The 19,972-nt window shown below is 42.0% G+C and overlaps 1 protein-coding gene across 2 annotated transcripts in view; it reads right to left on the reverse strand.

Moving 5' to 3' along the window:
* Positions 1 to 19,300, reverse strand: part of akt3a (v-akt murine thymoma viral oncogene homolog 3a) — a 142,602-nt gene extending 123,302 nt beyond the window's left edge. The window contains exons 1-2 of one of the 2 annotated variants that reach the window (XM_052477995.1): positions 19,112 to 19,300; positions 1,569 to 1,834 (exon numbers count right to left, since the gene is read on the reverse strand). In XM_052477995.1, coding sequence (XP_052333955.1) covers positions 1,569 to 1,614 — 46 coding nt within the window. In that variant the 5' untranslated portion in view covers positions 1,615 to 1,834; positions 19,112 to 19,300. The other variant, XM_052477994.1, reaches the window with a different exon arrangement.
* Between the last annotated feature and the right edge of the window lie 672 nt (positions 19,301 to 19,972).

The raw sequence follows: 19,972 nt of genomic DNA on the forward strand, positions 1-19,972 counted from the left end.
TTTACATACAGGTGGTCCCGGGAATCGAACTCACTATCCTTGCGTTGCAAGCGCCATGATCTACCAACTAAGCTACAGAGGACCAAGACTGCTAGAGATCCTATTATAATAAGTCTGTAGTCTGTAGCAGAAGCCCTAGGGGTCAGAAACCCCACAAATCACATCAGACATTAAGGTCCACTGACCATCCACTTCACCACTTGTATTTTGTCCATAAAAATCTATTTAGGCAGCAGCTCAATGAGAGAGCAGGAGCTGGAGGAGTGTACCTGGAGTCTTCTAAATCAACTCAAGTGTGTCAGACATGGACTAGGGGCTCATAATTCAACCAAATGGGGTGGCAAGAGTGACTGGAGCCTGCCAGTGCCATTGCAGCTCACATGCTTGGATAGACACACACACACACACAAACTAAGGATGTAAGGCAAACTAAGGCTGTCTCTAATTTAGTACAGCACTGAGAATTCTTAGGTGGTTCGAGAAAAATGTTGAACACGCACAATCTGTCAGAGAGGGCACCCACCCAGGGCACCCACTCAGGGCACCCACTCAGGGCACCCACTCAGGGCACAGACTGAGGTTAAATAGAAGGCCATCAAACAGACAGAGACCGAGACAGAGAGTGAGCAAGGCATCAAGACCAGTGTAGACCAGGGGTGATGTCTTGTCCATCTTCATCAAAAGATCTCAACAGAGAAACCGGCCAGTGACCCACGACCCTGAGATGACATGCTCCTCACATGTCAGAGCTGTTGTGCAACAGGCCAAGTGCATAACATCAAATCAAGCTTTATTTATACAGCACATTTCAGACATGGAATACAACGCAATGTGCTTTACAGGAAAAAGATAATAAAAAACAATGAAAATAAAAGCTGAAATATTTCAAAACTAAATCTAACACAAACTTTATTAAATTAACTGATTAATTAATTAACTGAATTAAATTAATTCTCTCTCCTCTCCTCAGGGTTTATGTCAGATTCAGCACAGCACCCCTGAAGGACTAGGACCAGAAAGGGACACCAGCATTGAGTCAGGGACAAGGGAGGTTGTTTCATGTCTAATAGAAGCAGAAGCCGGCAGCAGACAACAGCTTAAGGCAAATATAATTTTGCCTCTATTCCAAACACAGTCGGGGAGACCAAGTCAAATCGGAGTAAAACAGCCTTGCAACATCAACACTGGGGCACTCCTTCCCCTTCATTTAACAACAGCAGCCAAACACGCACGCACACACACACACGCAACCACAGCAAGCTAAGCTCAGACAGACACTCAGAAAACCATGTACATACTACAGGCACATGCTGTGTGCTCCCACTTCCCCTCCTCTCATACACCCACTGTTCTCTTCAGACACAATCAGACTGAAGCCTTGGCGTAATGCAGCCAGCCAACCATAATAAAGACACTTGTCTCTGGGGAGACACACAGAATAATCACCCATCCATGTGTTTACTCATTTTCTCTCTCTCACTCTCAAACACACATCTCCATGTTCTCTCTCACTCTCACTCATCCCAGTCGGTTACAAAACAGCCCATAAGAGGAGAGGTACTACTTACCCCTTTTTTGCACCCAGCCTTCTTTGACGATGGTGACATCGCTCATGGTGCCTCCCAGCCTCGACGCCGGCGGTGTTTCTCGTCCTCCCTTACTCGCGCTCTCCCGGCAGCTCACTCAGTCGCTGTCGCTCTCTCTCTCTCTCACACACTCACATACAAGTGGTGTGTCGCGTCTTCTCTTCCTCTCGTGGTTGTTTCTTCTCTCCCTCCCCTCTCTCTCTCGTTCTCTCTCTCCAGACCTTCCCACTCTCCAGTGGTGACTCAGCCTGGAAGGAAGTAACAGGGGGGGAAATAATACATGGATTATTTTCTCTCTCTCTCTCTCCTTGTCGTTCCCCCTTCATTCTTACACAATCTGACATGACAAACAGCAGTCATTGTGAAGCCAAATAACATCCGTCCATCCCACCAAAGCTGCTTTTCCCTTGTTGCATTGTTTTCCCCTCAGCAGTTGGCCTCTCCTGTTGATTCTTCCTATTCTTCCCTGGATCACATTCCTATGCTGTTTATTATTAAATAGCTATATTGCAATGTTCCTGTCTTTATTGGTCTTTTTATATCCGTATATTCTTTCAAAACAGGATAAAAGAAAGTGACAAACATCTAACCTATATATCTAACCTATATATTCCCTCTCGTCTAAATGGCCAATAAGATAAAACAAAGTCAATCAAGCATCAAAAAAGGTATTGATTATGCTATTAACCCCATAGAGTCGATGTCCGCGCACCTGCAGAAATATAATTGGTATAATAAAAAAATCCCCATCAAAATCCATCAGTTTAAACTGATCAGTTGTTTAGCCTGGGCTGCATCTCAATCCGTGTTTGTCAGACCATGATAACACTTTAAAAAAGGCATTCTCAAGGAAACATCTGTAGCAAACGAACGGTTTTGCCTAAAAACTATTATGACCCCTCTAACGAAAGATGAGACTCTCACGAACACAATCTGAAGGTAGCCAAGTACCTGTTAAAAAGAAGTACAAGGGGTTAAATACATGTAATAAATACAGAAAAAATCGTTTTCTGATCTTTCTTATCTCTCAGGTATAGGACAGACACTACAGAACAAACTTACTTTTGATCCTTTTTTGGACTATCTATTTATCCATGTAGGAAGCTGTTATTCAATGCGTTTCTATGGCCAAATAGCAGTAAGGACAAATTCAATATGTTTCCTCCCCCCAAAAAATATATAGAAATATTTTACACCTTAAGGGGGTCCTACAATTCAAAATCAAATAGCTAAATGACCCTTGGTATGACCATCTTGCTCCAGTTTCAACTGTTCTGCCTTACTATTATTCAACCATGCTGGGTCATTTATGAACATTTGAACATCTTGGCCACGTTCTGTTATAATCTCCACCCGGCACAGCCAAAAGAGGACTGGCCACCCCACATATGCTCTCTCTAATTCTCTCTTTCTTTCTCTCTCTCTCGGAGGACCTGAGCCCTAGGACAGTGCCCCAGGACTACCTGACATGATGGCTCCTTGCTGTCCCCATTCCACCTGACTGCTGCTGCTCCAGTTTCAACTGTTCTGCCTTATTATTATTCGACCATGCTGGTCATTTATGAACATTTGAACATCTTGGTCATGTTCTGTTATAATCTCTACCCGGCACAGCCAGAAGAGGACTGGCCACCCCACATAGCCCGGTTCCTCTCTAGGTTTCTTCCTAGGTTTTGGCCTTTCTAGGGAGTTTTTCCTAGCCACCGTGCTTTTACACCTGCATTGTTTGCTGTTTGGGGTTTTAGGCTGGGTTTCTGTACAGCACTTTGAGATATCAGCTGATGTACGAAGGGCTATATAAATAAATTTGATTTGATTTGATTTGATTTGATCTTAAAACAATTCCCCCCTCACCCGGCTTAGACTCAAGGATTAACAGGGTGAAGATCAAGCTGACCCCGGATTTGATGAAACAGACAAACAGGAAAGACAAACAAAGTGTCTCTTCTCACCTATGCTATCTAATCTAATACCTTGCTGACTTTACTCCACTAATGACTAGACTAGTAAGCACACTCAGAGGAAACATTCTTCCTTATTAGAGTTCAAACCCCCCAGCACCTTAACTAGAGGGCTAAATTAAAAACCTGAGTCAAACAGTACGACACTCTGTTACTTCATCTCTCATCTGATCTGAGCTAAGGCCTGAGGATTCATTCATAAACGGTGGTAGTATTGGAGGGGGTGGTGGGTGGGCAGCTGGAGCCTCTGGTGAGAAGCCAGGAGAACAGGATGGAGGCTGTAGTGGCCGGGGAGAGGCTTGTGTGGGCTGTGGGGGCACATCACTGACCTGAAACTCTAGGATACGATACGCCATTCCTAAAAATAACACTGTTGTCAATGACCCTATGCTACCTTTCAAAACTTCCATCGAATAGGCTGTTGAGTGAGCCTCTTCTTCAAGTCTCCAGCTGGAGACTCAATTCTGATTTATCTAAGCTATCATCTTATCGAAAAGGAACTTTAATTCGTAAGCCAATGCTAACTAGGGTTAGCAGAATGACTGGGAGTCTAGCATGCTAGCAGTTACCATAGACTTCCAGTCATTGTGCTAACACTAGTTAGCAATTGCACTAATGCTAGTGAGCAACTTCCTTCAAACTGCATGTAGAGACATGTCAATTATATCCATGAGTTCATCTGACTCTGGAGAAGTAAAGGGCTTCATTGCCAAATTCCTGAAGTATCCCTTTAACTAGGTTATGTGTTTAATGTTCAACAGCAGGAGTTGATTTCCCAAGACCACTAGAGCAGTATTGATTTTGCCAGAGTGGTTACTTACTTACTACTTCTGAAAACAGCATGTTCTCAAAACATTACAGACCCACTAAATTGTTCAATCAAATTTGTTCGACACCGAGGAGTTCAAAGCGCCAGTTAACCTATCGACCTACTGACCAGCTACAACAGAAGCCTCAGAGAGTCATGTGACGATCTCTAGTACTGCTACAGTAGTGTGCCTGGTCTTCACTGGAGACGCAACATAACCATTGTTCCAAACAATATTAGAAGTAGTGGTCACTCTGACGTTCACCAATTCAGAAGTGTCTGACCAGTAGACAATATTCATTCATTGGATTACTGTACTGTAAACGTAGGCTACATAATATACAGGACAGTATGTCATAGCCATAAACTATACACAAATGCTATTTTATGTGTGTGTCATAACTAGGGTTGCAAAGGGTCGGAAACTTTCTGGTAAATTCGCGGAATTCTTCTAGAAATTTTGCATTTTTTAAATTTATTTTTATTTTACCTTTATTTAACTAGGCAAGTCAGTTAAGAACAATGGGACGTTAAGCCAGGGAATATGGGGAATTTTGCTTAAATTCATCAAAAAAGCTTATAACAGTGAACCTTTTTTGTGGGATACACACAAGACAATTCTAGGTCTTGTGGCATATTTTTGTTAAACTATCCCCAATTCAATGGAATTGCAACGCTCTGCATGCACAGTGCATTCTTCCATCACATGTATTCTCAAGATCTTGCACACTAATGAGATGCTATTGAGCCCACACTACTACACTGTCTGAGCCAAAGATTACATGCTTTATGGTAAATTTTCATTACAATACTGGGTGGGGTGAACATATTTTTCATGACATGATTTTTTGTAAATAGTAGCCTACAGCAAAGTGTGTTTAATTCATGTTGAATTTGTTAACAATTTCTGCTAGTTAGTTTTTGCTACCATGTGGGTTTTAACTTGCTTCAGCCTGCTAACTGAGGAGTGTAAATTCACCTGTTTCCATACATGTTTCATTTTAAAACATTTCTCTTACAAAGGAGTTGTTTAATCTAACTGCTTAACTATTTATCTACATGGAATTGTTTTTGGGGATTTTTACGATTTCTTTCCTAATCTTTACAGGAAAATGCCACGGGCACTATCTGATGTGTGGAGACATTTCACTGCAGCTAATGTAGAAGTTAAGGCTGTGTACATTTGGAAATACTGTGCCAAATCATATGTGAAGAATGCAACAAAGATGCAGAATCATCTGGCCAAGTGCATAAAGTTCCCTCAGCTCTCACAACCTCTGACAAAAGTCCCTCTACTACTATTCAGGGTGAAAATTATGAATCAGACACCTAAAGGCAGTCATCAATGACCTTGGACCACAGAAGGTATTTGCACTGGTGACAGACAAAGCAACAGTTCATGGTCCTTCTGAAATCAGACGATTATTTTACACAGTGGTGGAACATAGTCAAGAGAAATGCTGATGAATGTCTTGCTCGAGCTGTGTATGCAACTGGCTCACCCCTGATGCTCACAGGCAATGTGTATTGGAAGATATTTCTGAATGTTCTTCACCCAGCATACACCCCTCCAACCAGACATGCTTTATCTACTAATTTGCTGGATAAAGAATTCAACAGAGTTCAAGTGAAGGTCAAGCAAATCATAGAGAAAGCAGACTGTAATTGCAATCATCTCTGATGGGTGGTCGAATGTTCGTGGGCAAGGAATAATTAACTAGATCATCTCCACCCCTCAACCAATATTCTACAAGAGCACAGACACAAGGGACAACAGTTACACCGGTCTCTACATTACAGATGAGCTGACCACAGAAGGTATTGGCACTGGTGACAGACAATGCTGTGAACATGAAGGCTGCTTGGTCTAAAGTGGATGAGTCCTACACTCACTTCACACCAATTGGCTGTGCTGCTCATGCATTGAATCTGCTCCTCAAGGACATCATAGCACTGTAAACAATGGATAGACTCTACAAGAGAGCCTAGTAAATGGTTAGGTATGTGAATGGTCATCAAGTTAAAGCAGCAATCTACCTCACCAAGCAAAGTGAGAAGAATAAGAGCACCACATTGAAGCTGCCCAGCAACACCTGTTGGGAAGGTGTTGTCATCATGTTTGACAGTCTCCTGGAGGGGAAAGTGTCTCTCCAAGAAATGGCCATATCACAGTCTGCCGATATGGACAGCCCCATCAAGAGGATCCTCCCGGATTATGTATTTTGGGAAAGAGTGGTAAGCCTGAAACCTATAGCAGTAGCCATTGCACGGATTGAGGGAGACAATGTCCTGTCTGATGTTCAGACTCTGCTTGCAGATGTAAGTGAAGAAATCCGTACAGCCCTGCCCACTTCACTGTTGATACAAGCAGAGGAACTGCAGTTCTGAAATATATCAAAAAGTGTGAAGACTTTTGCCTGAAGCCCATAGACGCCGCAGCATACATGTTGGACCCCAAGTATGCTGGCAAGAGCATCCTGTCTGGTACAGAGATCAACAAGGCCTATGGTGTCATAACTACCGTGTCTCGCCACCTTGGCCTGGATGAGGACAAGGTTCTTGGCAGTCTGGCGAAGGACACTTCCAAGCAAGGGCTTTGGGATGGAGATGCAATATGGCAGTCGTGCCAACATATGTCATCAGCCAGCTGCTGGAAGGGACTTTGTGGATCTGAGGCTCTTTCCCCTGTTGCCACCATCAAACTCCAAATCTCACCAACATCAGCTGCCTCAGAGCGCAACTGGTCCTTGTTTGGGAACATACACACATCAAAGCACGCAACAGGCTGACCAATACAAGGGTTGAAAAATTGGTGGCCAACCGGGCAAATTTGAGGCTTTTTGAGCCTGACCACGAGCCATCCTCAACAAGGTTGGAAAGTGACAGTGAAGATGAGGCCTCAGAGTCTGATGTTCAAGAGGTGGACATTGAGGAGGTCCAGGGAGAAGACATGGAAACCTGAAAGGAAGACAACCAAAGCTTTAGTTTCTAGACTATCATTTTACAGATGTATGTTGAAAACGTTTTTGGGAGATGCGGTGGATCATTGGGAATCATTCAATATTCCCTTTCTTTTGTTGTTCAGTGAAATCATCCCATGTTGAGAGTCAAATTGTTTTTTTATTTATATTATTTCTACTTATGATAAGGTAAAAGGTTTATGTTTCTGTCTCCATATGATATGGTAAATGTATCCAATATTTTTAAAAACATTCAAATTAAATGGTATTAATATTAATTTGTATATATTTGAATTAACTGAAATATATATATAAATTAATATTAATACCATTTGAATTTAGATGTTTTTTAATATATATATACATTTCAGTTAATTCCCATGTATTCCTGTTAATTCCCACGGAAAGTTTCCACCTCTGAATATTCCCCAAAATGTGCAACAATGCATCAATGTATCATGGTCGCCTGTTACTTCCTGTTTACCTAATTTGCAAAGAAAGGATTTGACAGACAATAGTTTTGTGAATGTCTATGTTACATCAAGGACCAGAAGAGTACTGTGAAATTTACAAGGAATTCAACCAAATCCGATAGCCAGTCCAGAGAGAATCAAACCTGCAAGCATTTAAATTGTGGTGCCATAGAACCTTGCCTTGCCACACTGTACTGTGTAAAGACTCACCATAGGCTAGCTTAATAAATCAAAGATAGTGTATTCCACTGTGGAGCTCTGCCTAGCATCAGTATTCAGATCAGACCTGCTGACACATCTAAGAAAAGCCTTGTCATATCAGGCTGGGGAATAAATGACACACAACTCCACAAAAGTGCCAGTTATCAGCAGTGCTTGGCTTAGGTAGGAGCTCACCCAAGCTGAGTACCAGCACCTAAAAATGTTCTACTGCTTGAGCTCCTGTTCCTCTTATAGAATAATAGCTCAAAAAGTATTGTGGAGTTCCTGCACCTAAATGTAAACAGTACCGGCACCCAAAATGAGCACCGGAACCGATTTCAATCCAAGTCAAGCAATGGTTTTTAGAGTAAATCTCCTGACGGCAGTTTGTGGTGAACACTCAGAAGACCCACAGTCATTTATTAAGCTAGAGCCGCATCAACATGATCCACCGAGTGTCTACCACAGAGCCGGTGTATGCACAATTCACCCAATACTCTCTCTCCCACACCTGACTGTCTGTCACAGTATAGTAACTCACACCTTCACTACATCGCAAAATCACACAGGATTACTGACACATGCTACAGGAAACAGTAGAGCTAAACTGTTTGGCAGAATTCCTCTGCAGATGCATTTGCTATTTGTTTTGGCTCTCGTTTTCTTCAGTGACATTTTTAGATGTACAGTCACACAACAGGTCTTTAGGTATCTAGTTAAGTCAATTTGACCAAAGATGTCCATTGAGAGAGCTACCGTGGTATTGGCAGTGCAAATGATGCTAACTTAATGAAATGTCACCCTGGTTTCCACGGTTCTGTAGCCTATAACGCGGTACGCATTTACAGTGGGGCAAAAAAGTATTTAGTCAGCCACCAATTGCGCAAAATCACATTGTAGGATTTTTAATGAATTTATTTGCAAATTATGGTGGAATAACAAAAGTTTATCTCAATACTTTGTTATATACCCTTTGTTGGCAATGACAGAGGTCAAAAGTTTTCTGTAATTCTTCACAGGGTTTTCACACACTGTTGGTGGTATTTTGGCCCATTCCTCCATGCAGATCTCCTCTAGAGCAGTGATGTTTTGGGGCTGTTGCTGGGCAGCACGGACTTTCAACTCACTCCAAAGATTTTCTATGGGGTTGAGATCTGGAGACTGGCTAGGCCACTCCAGGACCTTGAAATGCTTCTTACGAAGCCACTCCTTCGTTGCCCGGGCGGTGTGTTTGGGATCATTGTCATGCTGAAAGACCCAGCCACGTTTCATCTTCAATGCCCTTGCTGATGGAAGTAGGTTTTCACTCAAAATCTCATGATACATGGCCCCATTCATTCTTTCCTTTACACAGATCAGTCGTCCTGGTCCCTTTGCAGAAAAACAGCCCCAAAGCATGATGTTTCCACCCCCATGCTTCACAGTAGGTATGGTGTTCAACTCAGCATTCTTTGTCCTCCAAACACGACAAGTTGAGTTTTTACCAAAAAGTTATATTTCGGTTTCATCTGACCATATGACATTCTCCCAATCTTCTTCTGGATCATCCAAATACTCTCTAGCAAACTTCAGATGGGCCTGGACATGTACTGGCTTAAGCAGGGGGACACGTCTGGCACTGCAGGATTTGAGTCCCTGGCGGCGTAGTGTGTTACTGATGGTAGGCTTTGTTACTTTGGTCCCAGCTCTCTGCAGGTCATTCACTAGGTCCCCCATGTTGTTCTGGGATTTTTGTTCTTGTGATCATTTTGACCCAACGGGGGTGAGATCTTGTGTGGAGCCCCAGATCGAGGGAGATTATCAGTGGTCTTGTATGTCTTCCACTTCCTAATAATTGCTCCCACAGTTGATTTCTTCAAACCAGGCTGCTTACCTATTGCAGATTCAGTCTTCCCAGCCTGGTGCAGGTCTACAATTTTGTTTCTGGTGTCCTTTGACAGCTCTTTGGTCTTGGCCATAGTGGAGTTTGGAGTGTGACTGTTTGAGGTTGTGGACAGGTGTCTTTTATACTGATAACAAGTTCAAACAGGTGCCATTAATACAGGTAACGAGTGGAGGACAGAGGAGCCTCTTAAAGAGGCTGACGTTACAGGTCTGTGAGAGCCAGAAATCTTGCTTGTTTGTAGGTGACCAAATACTTATTTTCCACCATTATTTGCAAATAAATTCATTAAAAATCCTACAATGTGATTTTCTGGATTTTTTATTCTCATTTCGTCTGTCATAGTTGAAGTGTACTTATGATGAAAAATACAGGCTTCTCTCATCTTTTTAAGTGGGAGAACTTGCACAATTGGTGGCTGACTAAATACTTTTTTGCCCCACTGTATAATGCACAATACTTTGCCGACTAACAATTACAGTCTCTTTAAAACTACTGATGCCACCAAGTACATTACAATATAGCCTAACATTTGACCTGGAAGTGTGTGTACGAGACAGTCTACAGCAGCATGAGTAACATACACATTATGTAGTCCTCAAAGTGAACACTGGCTGGAGTGGAGATATTATCACAAGTACTGGCATGATTTAATATACTGTCCCCTTTCTTGTGTTCTTGGCACTGTATGTTCTAAGATCCAGGCCAGCACTTCCCTTGAACGTCCCTTTTTTCTTGGAAAACCAAACTGGACAAACCAGATAGCAAATGTCTTGTATCTGACTTTGTGTCTTACTAAAGGTGCTTTTGACCCCAATTGTATGAATGAACCCAACTAACTGAGTGGACAATGAGTTGACGAGGTGAGTGAAATGAACCTCCTTATTGAATACAATGTACAGTACATGCAGGGTGTTATAATCATTAGTGAGTACCCTGCTCACCTCGTCCAGATATTTACGTTATTATCCTGTTGATATGGTCCAGATTCTGGCTGAGTGTTGAAGGGACAGGCAAGGGAGGGGGGGGGCATCAATGAAGATAACCTTTAAAATGTCAGTCATTTGTAAAGACACTGTGTACTAGGCTAACAGGGTCCGCGCAGTACTAACGTTTAGCCGCTTGGCAGTAGCTATTGGTTGACAGCATCTCTTACAGGTGAAAATCCCACAGATAACTTTATACTTCATACTGTACAGATGGTGATAGTGCGAGAAAAGTGCGAGAAAAATGTGAGAGACTCTGAACTGAAACCTTGTCATCAGAGTGTTAGAATCCTACTGTAGCACCATACTGTAGCACCATACTGTAGCACCATGCAACCAGAGTACTATATCCTTAGAGTACTTTACAACTGCCAACATCCTCCACCAAAATATATCATAAGAAAATGTTCAGTGAGGGGCAGCAAGGCATGCATGCCTCATTTCAAATTCCTAGGTGGTATAACAGAATCTATTATCCTGAGATCAATATCAAATAATGCCTCCTTATAATAATCAAAGGGGCCTTAGAGGCTCTTTAATCCATGAAAATGTATAGATTGCATTTCAAGACAATAGATCATATTTCAATTTCATTGTCTCCGAATTGCTGTGCTGAACACTTGAAGTAATAGCCTATTGCTTAGGGAACATTTGTTAGCATCGTAATGAGTGAGGGTAGAATTCTAAATGTATTTTGGACTGAGCTGTGAAAGCAGCACACAGCAGTCCTATAGGGAGAAAAACAGATCAAATTGTGTGCCATGTTTTATAAAAGATGAACCCACCCTGGCATCACCCAAACATAAAAGTGAACTTGGAGATGGAGCCTCCCAGAAAGATCTGTTGGCTGGCTGTGTAGCACATTGAAGCCTATAAAATCACTGGGGTGTACACAATGGGTATATGATGGGGCTGGAGGGGGTTTCAGCCACAGCCTTATGGGTTACGGAGCTTCCCAATCATTGCCTTGCACAGAACGCTGCTGGATTTCATATGACTGTCAATGAATGACTATAGTATAAAGGACAGAGCACATAAAATAATAAAATGAGTCATAGAGGATATGGTGACTCAGCCTGTCTGATAGCTCAAGTCTGTGTAGTACTAGTCTATAGTAGTAGAGAGGCGGAAGAAGGACCGAGAGCTGACTGTCGATATCATGCCTGGCTCTTCATGTGTGGCAGAGGCAGCAGTGTGGGCTGCTGGCCACCATTCCACTATGTTCCCCTGCACCCTCCCTCCGCCTCAGACAGATTGAGTGACAGACACGGTGGCGAGCTGAGATCCAGTGTGACGAAGCCCCAGCCCTGCTGTTGTAAGCCTGTCACCGCAGAACAGTCTTCAGCTGTGCTAAAACCAACAACGCTGAATTCTATGTCTTGATGTAGTCAGAGGGAGAACGTTGAGAATAAGTTGAGTAATTTCATTTAACACACGGGGATGGAGAGTAGTGATGGTGTACCTATACCAAAACTCCAGTATTTTTCCTTCATAGCTTGTTCTCCATCTTCTTTGTAAATAGTGAGCCAACATCTTTTCAGCACTTTTATTTCCATGACTGATCAAAACTCGTTTTCTCATGGCTCTCGTCTCTCTGCAGCAGACATATAGAGAGCAATATATTTGGAACGTCGAATTGCAATAAAATCTCAGTATCGAATCACAATATCTATAGAATCGTGATTATATTGTATTGTGAGGTCCCTGCCAATTCGCAGCCCTGATGGAGAGGGGAGCGGAGGGAGGGTCCAGAAAGAGCCAGCCAAATCAACTCAAATCCAATTGCATTTGTCATATGTGCCGAATACAAGTGTAGACTTTACTGCAGAGTAAAAAATAAATAAAAAATAGTAACAACAGGAATAAAATACGTAAGAATGGCACTACATCAAATAGTTTTTGAAGGGAGTATCAGTACTTGATCAATGTGCAGTAGTATGAGGTACCAGCCAGCCATACACCATTAATCAATCTTGCCATGTCAGGGAACAGCCCTGAATCAAAATGAACAGCACACCAATATTAGGGAAATTCACTGAACTCCAGTTGATTGTGATCACTCTCCAATGGGCAATACTGTACTGTCACCCACTAGACTAATCCATACCTAGCCTATCTTTATAGGCAACACTCACACTACAGATCCTATCCACTGAAGAAAACAAAGGAATCAGCCAATGAGTGAGATGACAGCAAAATCAACTCATGAAGCACATGCCTGCAGAGCATGCAGTGAGCATCAGATAAGGCCAGTGTGAACTACTAGACACACTTGCCACAAGGGAATCAAACATACATTATACACCATAAATAACTATCAATGCTTATCCTGAGGAACAGGCCAGTTTGTAGACATGGTGATAGCGGAAGACATTTGATTTCCTAGAGATTCTGTAGACATATAGGCCCAGAATCTCTAGAAGTACAGTATATTATTATTACAGGCTGCAGGGTGCCCTGTACTAGTAAAATTATCTTCACAAGGCACTGAACACATGGAGCCAATAGTGACTATGTAACCTCCAACACTGGGTTGTACTTTTTATTTTTACCTTTATTTAACTAGTTAAGAACAAATTCTTATTTTCAATGACGGCCTAGGAACAGCGGGTTAACTGCCTGTTCAGGGGCAGAACGACCTTGTCAGCTCGGGGGTTTGAACTTGCAACCTTCCGGTTACTAGTCCAACACTCTAACCACTAGGCTACCCTGCCGCCCCATAGCAATATGAAAGGCCAATTAGTGCCCACTGCCCATCAACACATTTACAAATAAAACACTTTCAAATCAGTACTACTAAGTAAACTATAGAGTGAGAGGCTGACCTGACTCTCACTGTGGGGGTGGACCTAGAGGATACAAGCAGAAAAATAATCTGAAACGCCTCATTCCATTCAAAAATACACCATGAAGCATTTACAATTCCCTCAGCCCTGGAGGCTGGAGCATACAGCAGCAAGAATATAGGCTAGGTACACATAAATTAATTCACAGCTGCTGAAATTTAGGAAACAAAGAATACCTAGAATGATACAAGCACCCAAGCATTTCTGGACAAAAAACACTTATTTGGCTAATGCCTGGCTTGATTCCGTTTTGGGGGATTTACAACAACATTGAATTTACTCAAATGTTTTCTTTCTCTAAACTAGATAGATAGTGTGCAAAAATATAATGCTTCATCATGCAAACACTATGACTAGTGTTGCAAAATTCTGGGAATTCCCTGGTTTACACGAAATCCCGGCTTGGGGTTTCCTGTCTATTCTCTCCTGATTCCGGGAATCCTCCAACCGGGATTTTGGGAAAACCAGGGAATGTATTGAACATTCCCAGAATTTTGCAACCCTAACTATGACAGGCCTTGTTCCCCCAAGAATCACTACAGAAGGATTAAGTAGCCTAAATCTATTTCAGGAGCCAAATGGGCAATTCCACAGTAACAGAGTGATGCTAAGACTCACTTTTTCACTTTAAAATATATGTCAAACAAAAAACAATGATTGCACAGTTCAACTTTATTCACAAGGACAACTTTTAACAATTTCCACAGAAAAGTTTGCAAAACCACATTTAGCCTACCTGAAGTGCAAATGCAAAGTTGGGTAATAGAATGATGGTTTGTACAGTCATTCTGTTACCAAATTTTGCATCTGCACTGTCTCAGCATCACTCAGTTACAGTGGAATTGCCCGCAGCCTCCTCCCATTGAGAGCCTGTTAAGCAAATAGCCTACTATCCCAGACAGACCATCCACATTCCCAGAGCCTACATAAGAGAAACGTCATGGTGTTATTATATAGGGCTGGGAATTGCCAGTGACCTCACGATACAATAATATCACAATACTTTGGTGCCGATACAATATGTATTGCGCTTCGATGTTCCAAACATGTTGCTCACCATATGTCTGCTGCAGAGGGACAAGAGAGAGCCAGGAGAAACATGTTTTAATCAGTCGTGGAAATAAAAGACCTGAAAACAAATTGGCTCCATATCTAAAAATTAGATGGAGAACAAACTATGAAGGAGAAATACTGGAGTTTTGGTGCAGGTAAAGCTAACTAGCGCACAAATAATATTGCGATATTGTCAAAACTAGAGGTCAAACGATTTTTCAACGCCGATACCGATTATTGGAGGACCATAAAAGCCAATTCAGATTAATCGGACGATTTTTTTTATTTGTAATAATGACAATTACAACAATACTGAATGAACACTTATTTTAACTTAATATAATACATCAATGAAATCAATTTAGCCTCAAGTAAATAATGAAACATGTTCAATTTGGTTTAAATAATGCAAAAACAAAGTGTTGGAGAAGAAAGTAAAAGTCCAATATGTTCCATGTAAAATATGTGCCATGTAAGAAAGCTAACGTTTCAGTTCCTTGCTCAGAACATGAGAATATATGAAAGCTGGTGGTTCCTTTTAACATGAGTCTTCAATATTCCCAGGTAAGAAGTTTTAGGTTGTAGTTATTATAGGAATTATAGGACTATTTCCCTCTATACCATTTGTATTTCATTAACCTTTGACTATTGGATGTTCTTATAGGCACTTTAGTATTGCCAGTGTAACAGTATAGCTTCCGTCCCTCTCCTCGCTCCTCCCTGGGCTCGAACCAGCAACACAACGACAATTAGCACGCTCTAACTAGCTAGCCATTTCACTTCGGTTTCACCAGCCTCATTTCAGGAGTTGATAGGCTTGAAGTCATAAACAGTGCAATGCTTGATGCACAGCGAAGAGCTGCTGGCAAAACGCACGAAAGTGCTGTTTGAATGAATGTTTACGCGCCTGCTTCTGCCTACCACCGCTCAGTCAGATACTTGTATGCTCAGTCAGATTATATGCAACGCAGGACACGCTAGATAATATCTAGTAATATCACCAACCATGTGTAGTTAACTAGTGATTATGATTGATTGTTTTTTATAAGATAAGTTTAATGCTAGCGAGCAACTTACCTTGGCTTACTGCATTTGCGTAACAGGCAGTCTCCTTGTGGAGTGCAACCAGAGCGAGGCAGGTCGTTATTGCGTTGGACTAGTTAAGGTTGCAAGATTGGATCCCCCGAGCTGACAATGTGAAAATCTGTCGATCTGCCCCTGAACAAGGCAGTTAACCCACTGTTCCTAGGCCGTCATTGAAAATAAGAATGTGTTCTTAACTGACTTGCCTAGTTAAATAAAGATTAAATAAAGGTGTAAAAAAATATATATATATATAAATAAAAATCTGCAAATGGGGCGCCCAAAAATACAGATTACCGATTGTTATGAAAACTTGAAATCGTCCCTAATTAATCGGCCATTCCGATTAATCGGTCGACCTCTAGTCAAAACTATAGGATATATCGTCCCCAACAATATCCCGATATGTAACCGTATACATCTTTCCCCATCACTAATGTAATACAGAACATCACAGACAGCTGAAATAATAGAAAGATGCAAATTGCTGACCAATGTCTAAAAGCCTTGATTAGAATTATTGTATTCTGTAGACAGTATAGTCTAAACAACCAGTATGCACATGCCCTGGCTGGCATGTTTTTAATTTGTTTATCAACAGACTGCAAAAGCTCCTTAAGATGCATCAAATAGTTTTTGAAGTGGTTCTGAAATGCATTTAAATGATGCTCCCATTTGTGCCTAATGAACAAGACCCTGGTCAAGGGTACAAGTGATTCCTTAGCGGAGGGATATCATGTTGCTCTACACAACTCCTGCAGCGCACTTAAGAATCCAGATAAAAACTAGGCCTACTGCTCTGTAACCCAAGATGGCTTCTGGAAGCACTTAGTACATTAAGCCTAGCCACACACTTCCTAACTTCCACTTCCTTTAGCATCAAACATCTCAGAACAGACCCAGGACAGCAGCTGTTGTCCAAAGGCATTTCCCTTCTAAGAAACTCTGGAGAAAAAAAACCTGATATGGAAGTAAAGCCAAGTCAAAATTAGTTGTCTATCAAATACAAATCTATTGCCATTATCATCTGCACAGACTAGCCCACAAGACTAAACATACTATTGTATTTGTGCCTTTTGAATTAGACATGGATTAGGATAATACCAAAGAAGCAGAACAGTGCCTGAACGGAGAATGAAAATTCATAAGGATCACACAGAGAGTAACAAGAGAGAGCGAGACCGGTGTTTTGGTTTGAAATTAAGGAAATGAAAAGGTGTGATTGAACGCTGGCGGATGCTGATGTCTAATGGATTCCAGGAGTTCCTCTTATCTTGTCAGATACTGAATTACCTCAGTATCACTTGTCAACTCTTATAGCCTACTGTATGATTTACATGGAGGCTGCATTAGAATCCTAGTTGTCATAAAATGACAAACGCCTATCACTGTACCAGTGGTTATGGGCAGTGGTAGGGGTATATGATCCTCACTCCAAATGTTAGTCCTCATTATAAAGTGACAGTGTCACATAGTTGAGTGGGTCAAGACATCCTGAATTATATCAGTGTGAATTATTATAGTGCTGCAGAAATGCAGACATAAACAAAAAAAAGCTTTAGCAAACATTGTTGGCACACAAAGTATCCAATTGACATAGGGTTCAAAGGGGTTATGGAAACAATGTGGGTGCTTTTTGAAAATTAGCATGTTCCAGTTGTTAGGCTGATGCAGCCCACTGTAGACGAAAGTCGATGAGTGAGGTGCATCTGCGACAGTGGAAAGTCGATGAGTGAGGTCGGGAGAGGTGCATCTGCGACAGTGGAAAGTCGATGAGTGAGGTCGGGGGAGGTGCATCTGCGACAGTGGAAAGTCGATGAGTGAGGTCGGGAGAGGTGCATCTGCGACAGTGGAAAGTCGATGAGTGAGGTCGGGGGAGGTGCATCTGCGACAGTGGAAAGTCGATGAGTGAGGTCGGGGGAGGTGCATCTGCGACAGTGGAAAGTCGATGAGTGAGGTCGGGGGAGGTGCATCTGCGACAGTGGAAAGTCGATGAGTGAGGTCGGGAGAGGTGCATCTGCGACAGTGGAAAGTCGATGAGTGAGGTCGGGGGAGGTGCATCTGCGACAGTGGAAAGTCGATGAGTGAGGTCGGGGGAGGTGCATCAGCGACAGTGGAAAGTCAGACACTGTTGTGGTTTTCCAACAGCAAGGCTCAGATGCATGGCAGTGTCAACGTAGTTCTCCAAATAAACATGTCTCTAACCCCTATATCACACACTCAAACTGAAATCATATGTCTGTATAATCAATTGATGAGAGGTCTTAAATATTATTTATTTGTATATATCCACTCTATATATGAATCACAGAAAAGTGTGTTCCCGTTTCGTCGCTGGCTCAAACAAAAACACCATAACGATTGGTTGAAAATAGATCCTCCTACAACGCAGGCGATTGCTCCAAGTTGAAGTTGGTGAGGAGCAACTGCAATGCAGTCAACATGTTGGCGCAAGTCAGACAATTTGTATCCCCATAATGCAACACACTTTGAAAGGCGGTGACACCAACTTCACAAAATCTCCTTGAACGCGCCCAATGATAGCCTGCCAGCACAACAGTAGCAACTGCATCATCTCACCTCAAGAGCTGTCAAGCTAACGCATGACGCCAATAGCTTGCTAGCAGATGAGCTAAATAATTAAGAATCGACTTTACAGGCATGCATACATTATTCCAAACTATTCAGATACTTGACTGTATATAATATTTAATGCCTGACGTAAACAATTTATTCCCTCGAGATGTATATATATTTTTTTTAATTGGAGGGGGCAGAAAGCAATGCTGAGAAAAAGCACACACTCTAGGCCAGATCCCGACCCAGACCACTCCACCACCCTCCTGTCTACTGTCTCGCACTCCCAGCCTCGTTGCAGCATCAGCATCATCGTCACGTAGCAAGCACTACAAACACTCTCTGGCTAACGTTACCTGTCAGTGGACATAGCTTCCACCATTCTTGAATACTACTAACTTCACATAAACACAGTATCAGAAGTATATTTTCAACCGTTTTGTAGCATAACTATGGTTGTTGTCATAATGATATTACCTGACTGGCGCGAGAAGTCGTGGGGAGAGCAATGGGTTCCCCTACCGTGCCTGTACTTTTTTAAGCTCGCGCTTTTCTTGTGCGCGTGTGAATAAATGAGAGAGAAGCCGCTTTGGCCGGAAACACAACGAGAGGATGAACTGTGTCGCTGCTGGAATGGCTTCAAACAATACAGAGAGGTTGTGGTGGCAGAAAAAAGCGACAGCAACTCCTCTTACCCCAGGAACCGCCAACTGGGAACCGCCGCTGGCAGGTTCTGATGCTGCAGGTTGTTGTTGACGTTCCGAAAACTCGTGACGTCACGCCCAGCCACTTCTCGGACGGCTTTCCTGGCTCTGTCTATCCCTGTCCCCGTCTGCTCTGTACACCAGGCTGGCTGGGTGGTTGTCTGTTCCTTATTTTGCTCACTCTCCTCCGTGTTTCTCTCTGCTAAGCCAACCCTCGCGAGAATCAGGTACTTTGAGAAGAAGCGCATCCCTCTGTTTATTTCCAACACAGCCCATATCACACACATATACTGAGTTATTTACTTTCCTTTTACTATGCTGCAGTGTAATCCCCAACATTTCATACAGGATTATGCAATTCTATCATTATGTAATGTGTCGTGTAGCCTAAGGTACATAGGGTAAGTGAAAGAATATGTGAAATCATGAATGATGATCATTGCTTTGCCTGAAATATAATATAACGTTAATATGCATTGTTAATATGCATCTGATACTCACTTGTTGGACGTAGTTAGAAAGTTGGACACATAGTTTTCACAAAGTGCAACAAAATCTACAACAACGTTTTTGCAATTGCCATAAGTAATATAATAATATAATAGAATGTTACTATAGAGCTATTAAATTATATTATATTATATTTATCTCTGCTGTTTCTGTAGTGGAGGTTTCCGTGATCATAGAGGAAGTGAAAACAACATAAACCGATCTGATTCACATTAACAGAGGATCAATCTGTTTCACTTTAACATCTGGAAATAGCTCTATTGAAGTTCTACATCGTGTTGCACCGACAGCTGAAAACTGCTGTGTTTTTTTTAAATATTTTGCTATAGTTTACCATTGTAG

The sequence above is a fragment of the Oncorhynchus keta genome, chromosome 24 (assembly GCF_023373465.1).
Source record: "Oncorhynchus keta strain PuntledgeMale-10-30-2019 chromosome 24, Oket_V2, whole genome shotgun sequence".
Taxonomy (NCBI): domain Eukaryota; kingdom Metazoa; phylum Chordata; class Actinopteri; order Salmoniformes; family Salmonidae; genus Oncorhynchus; species Oncorhynchus keta.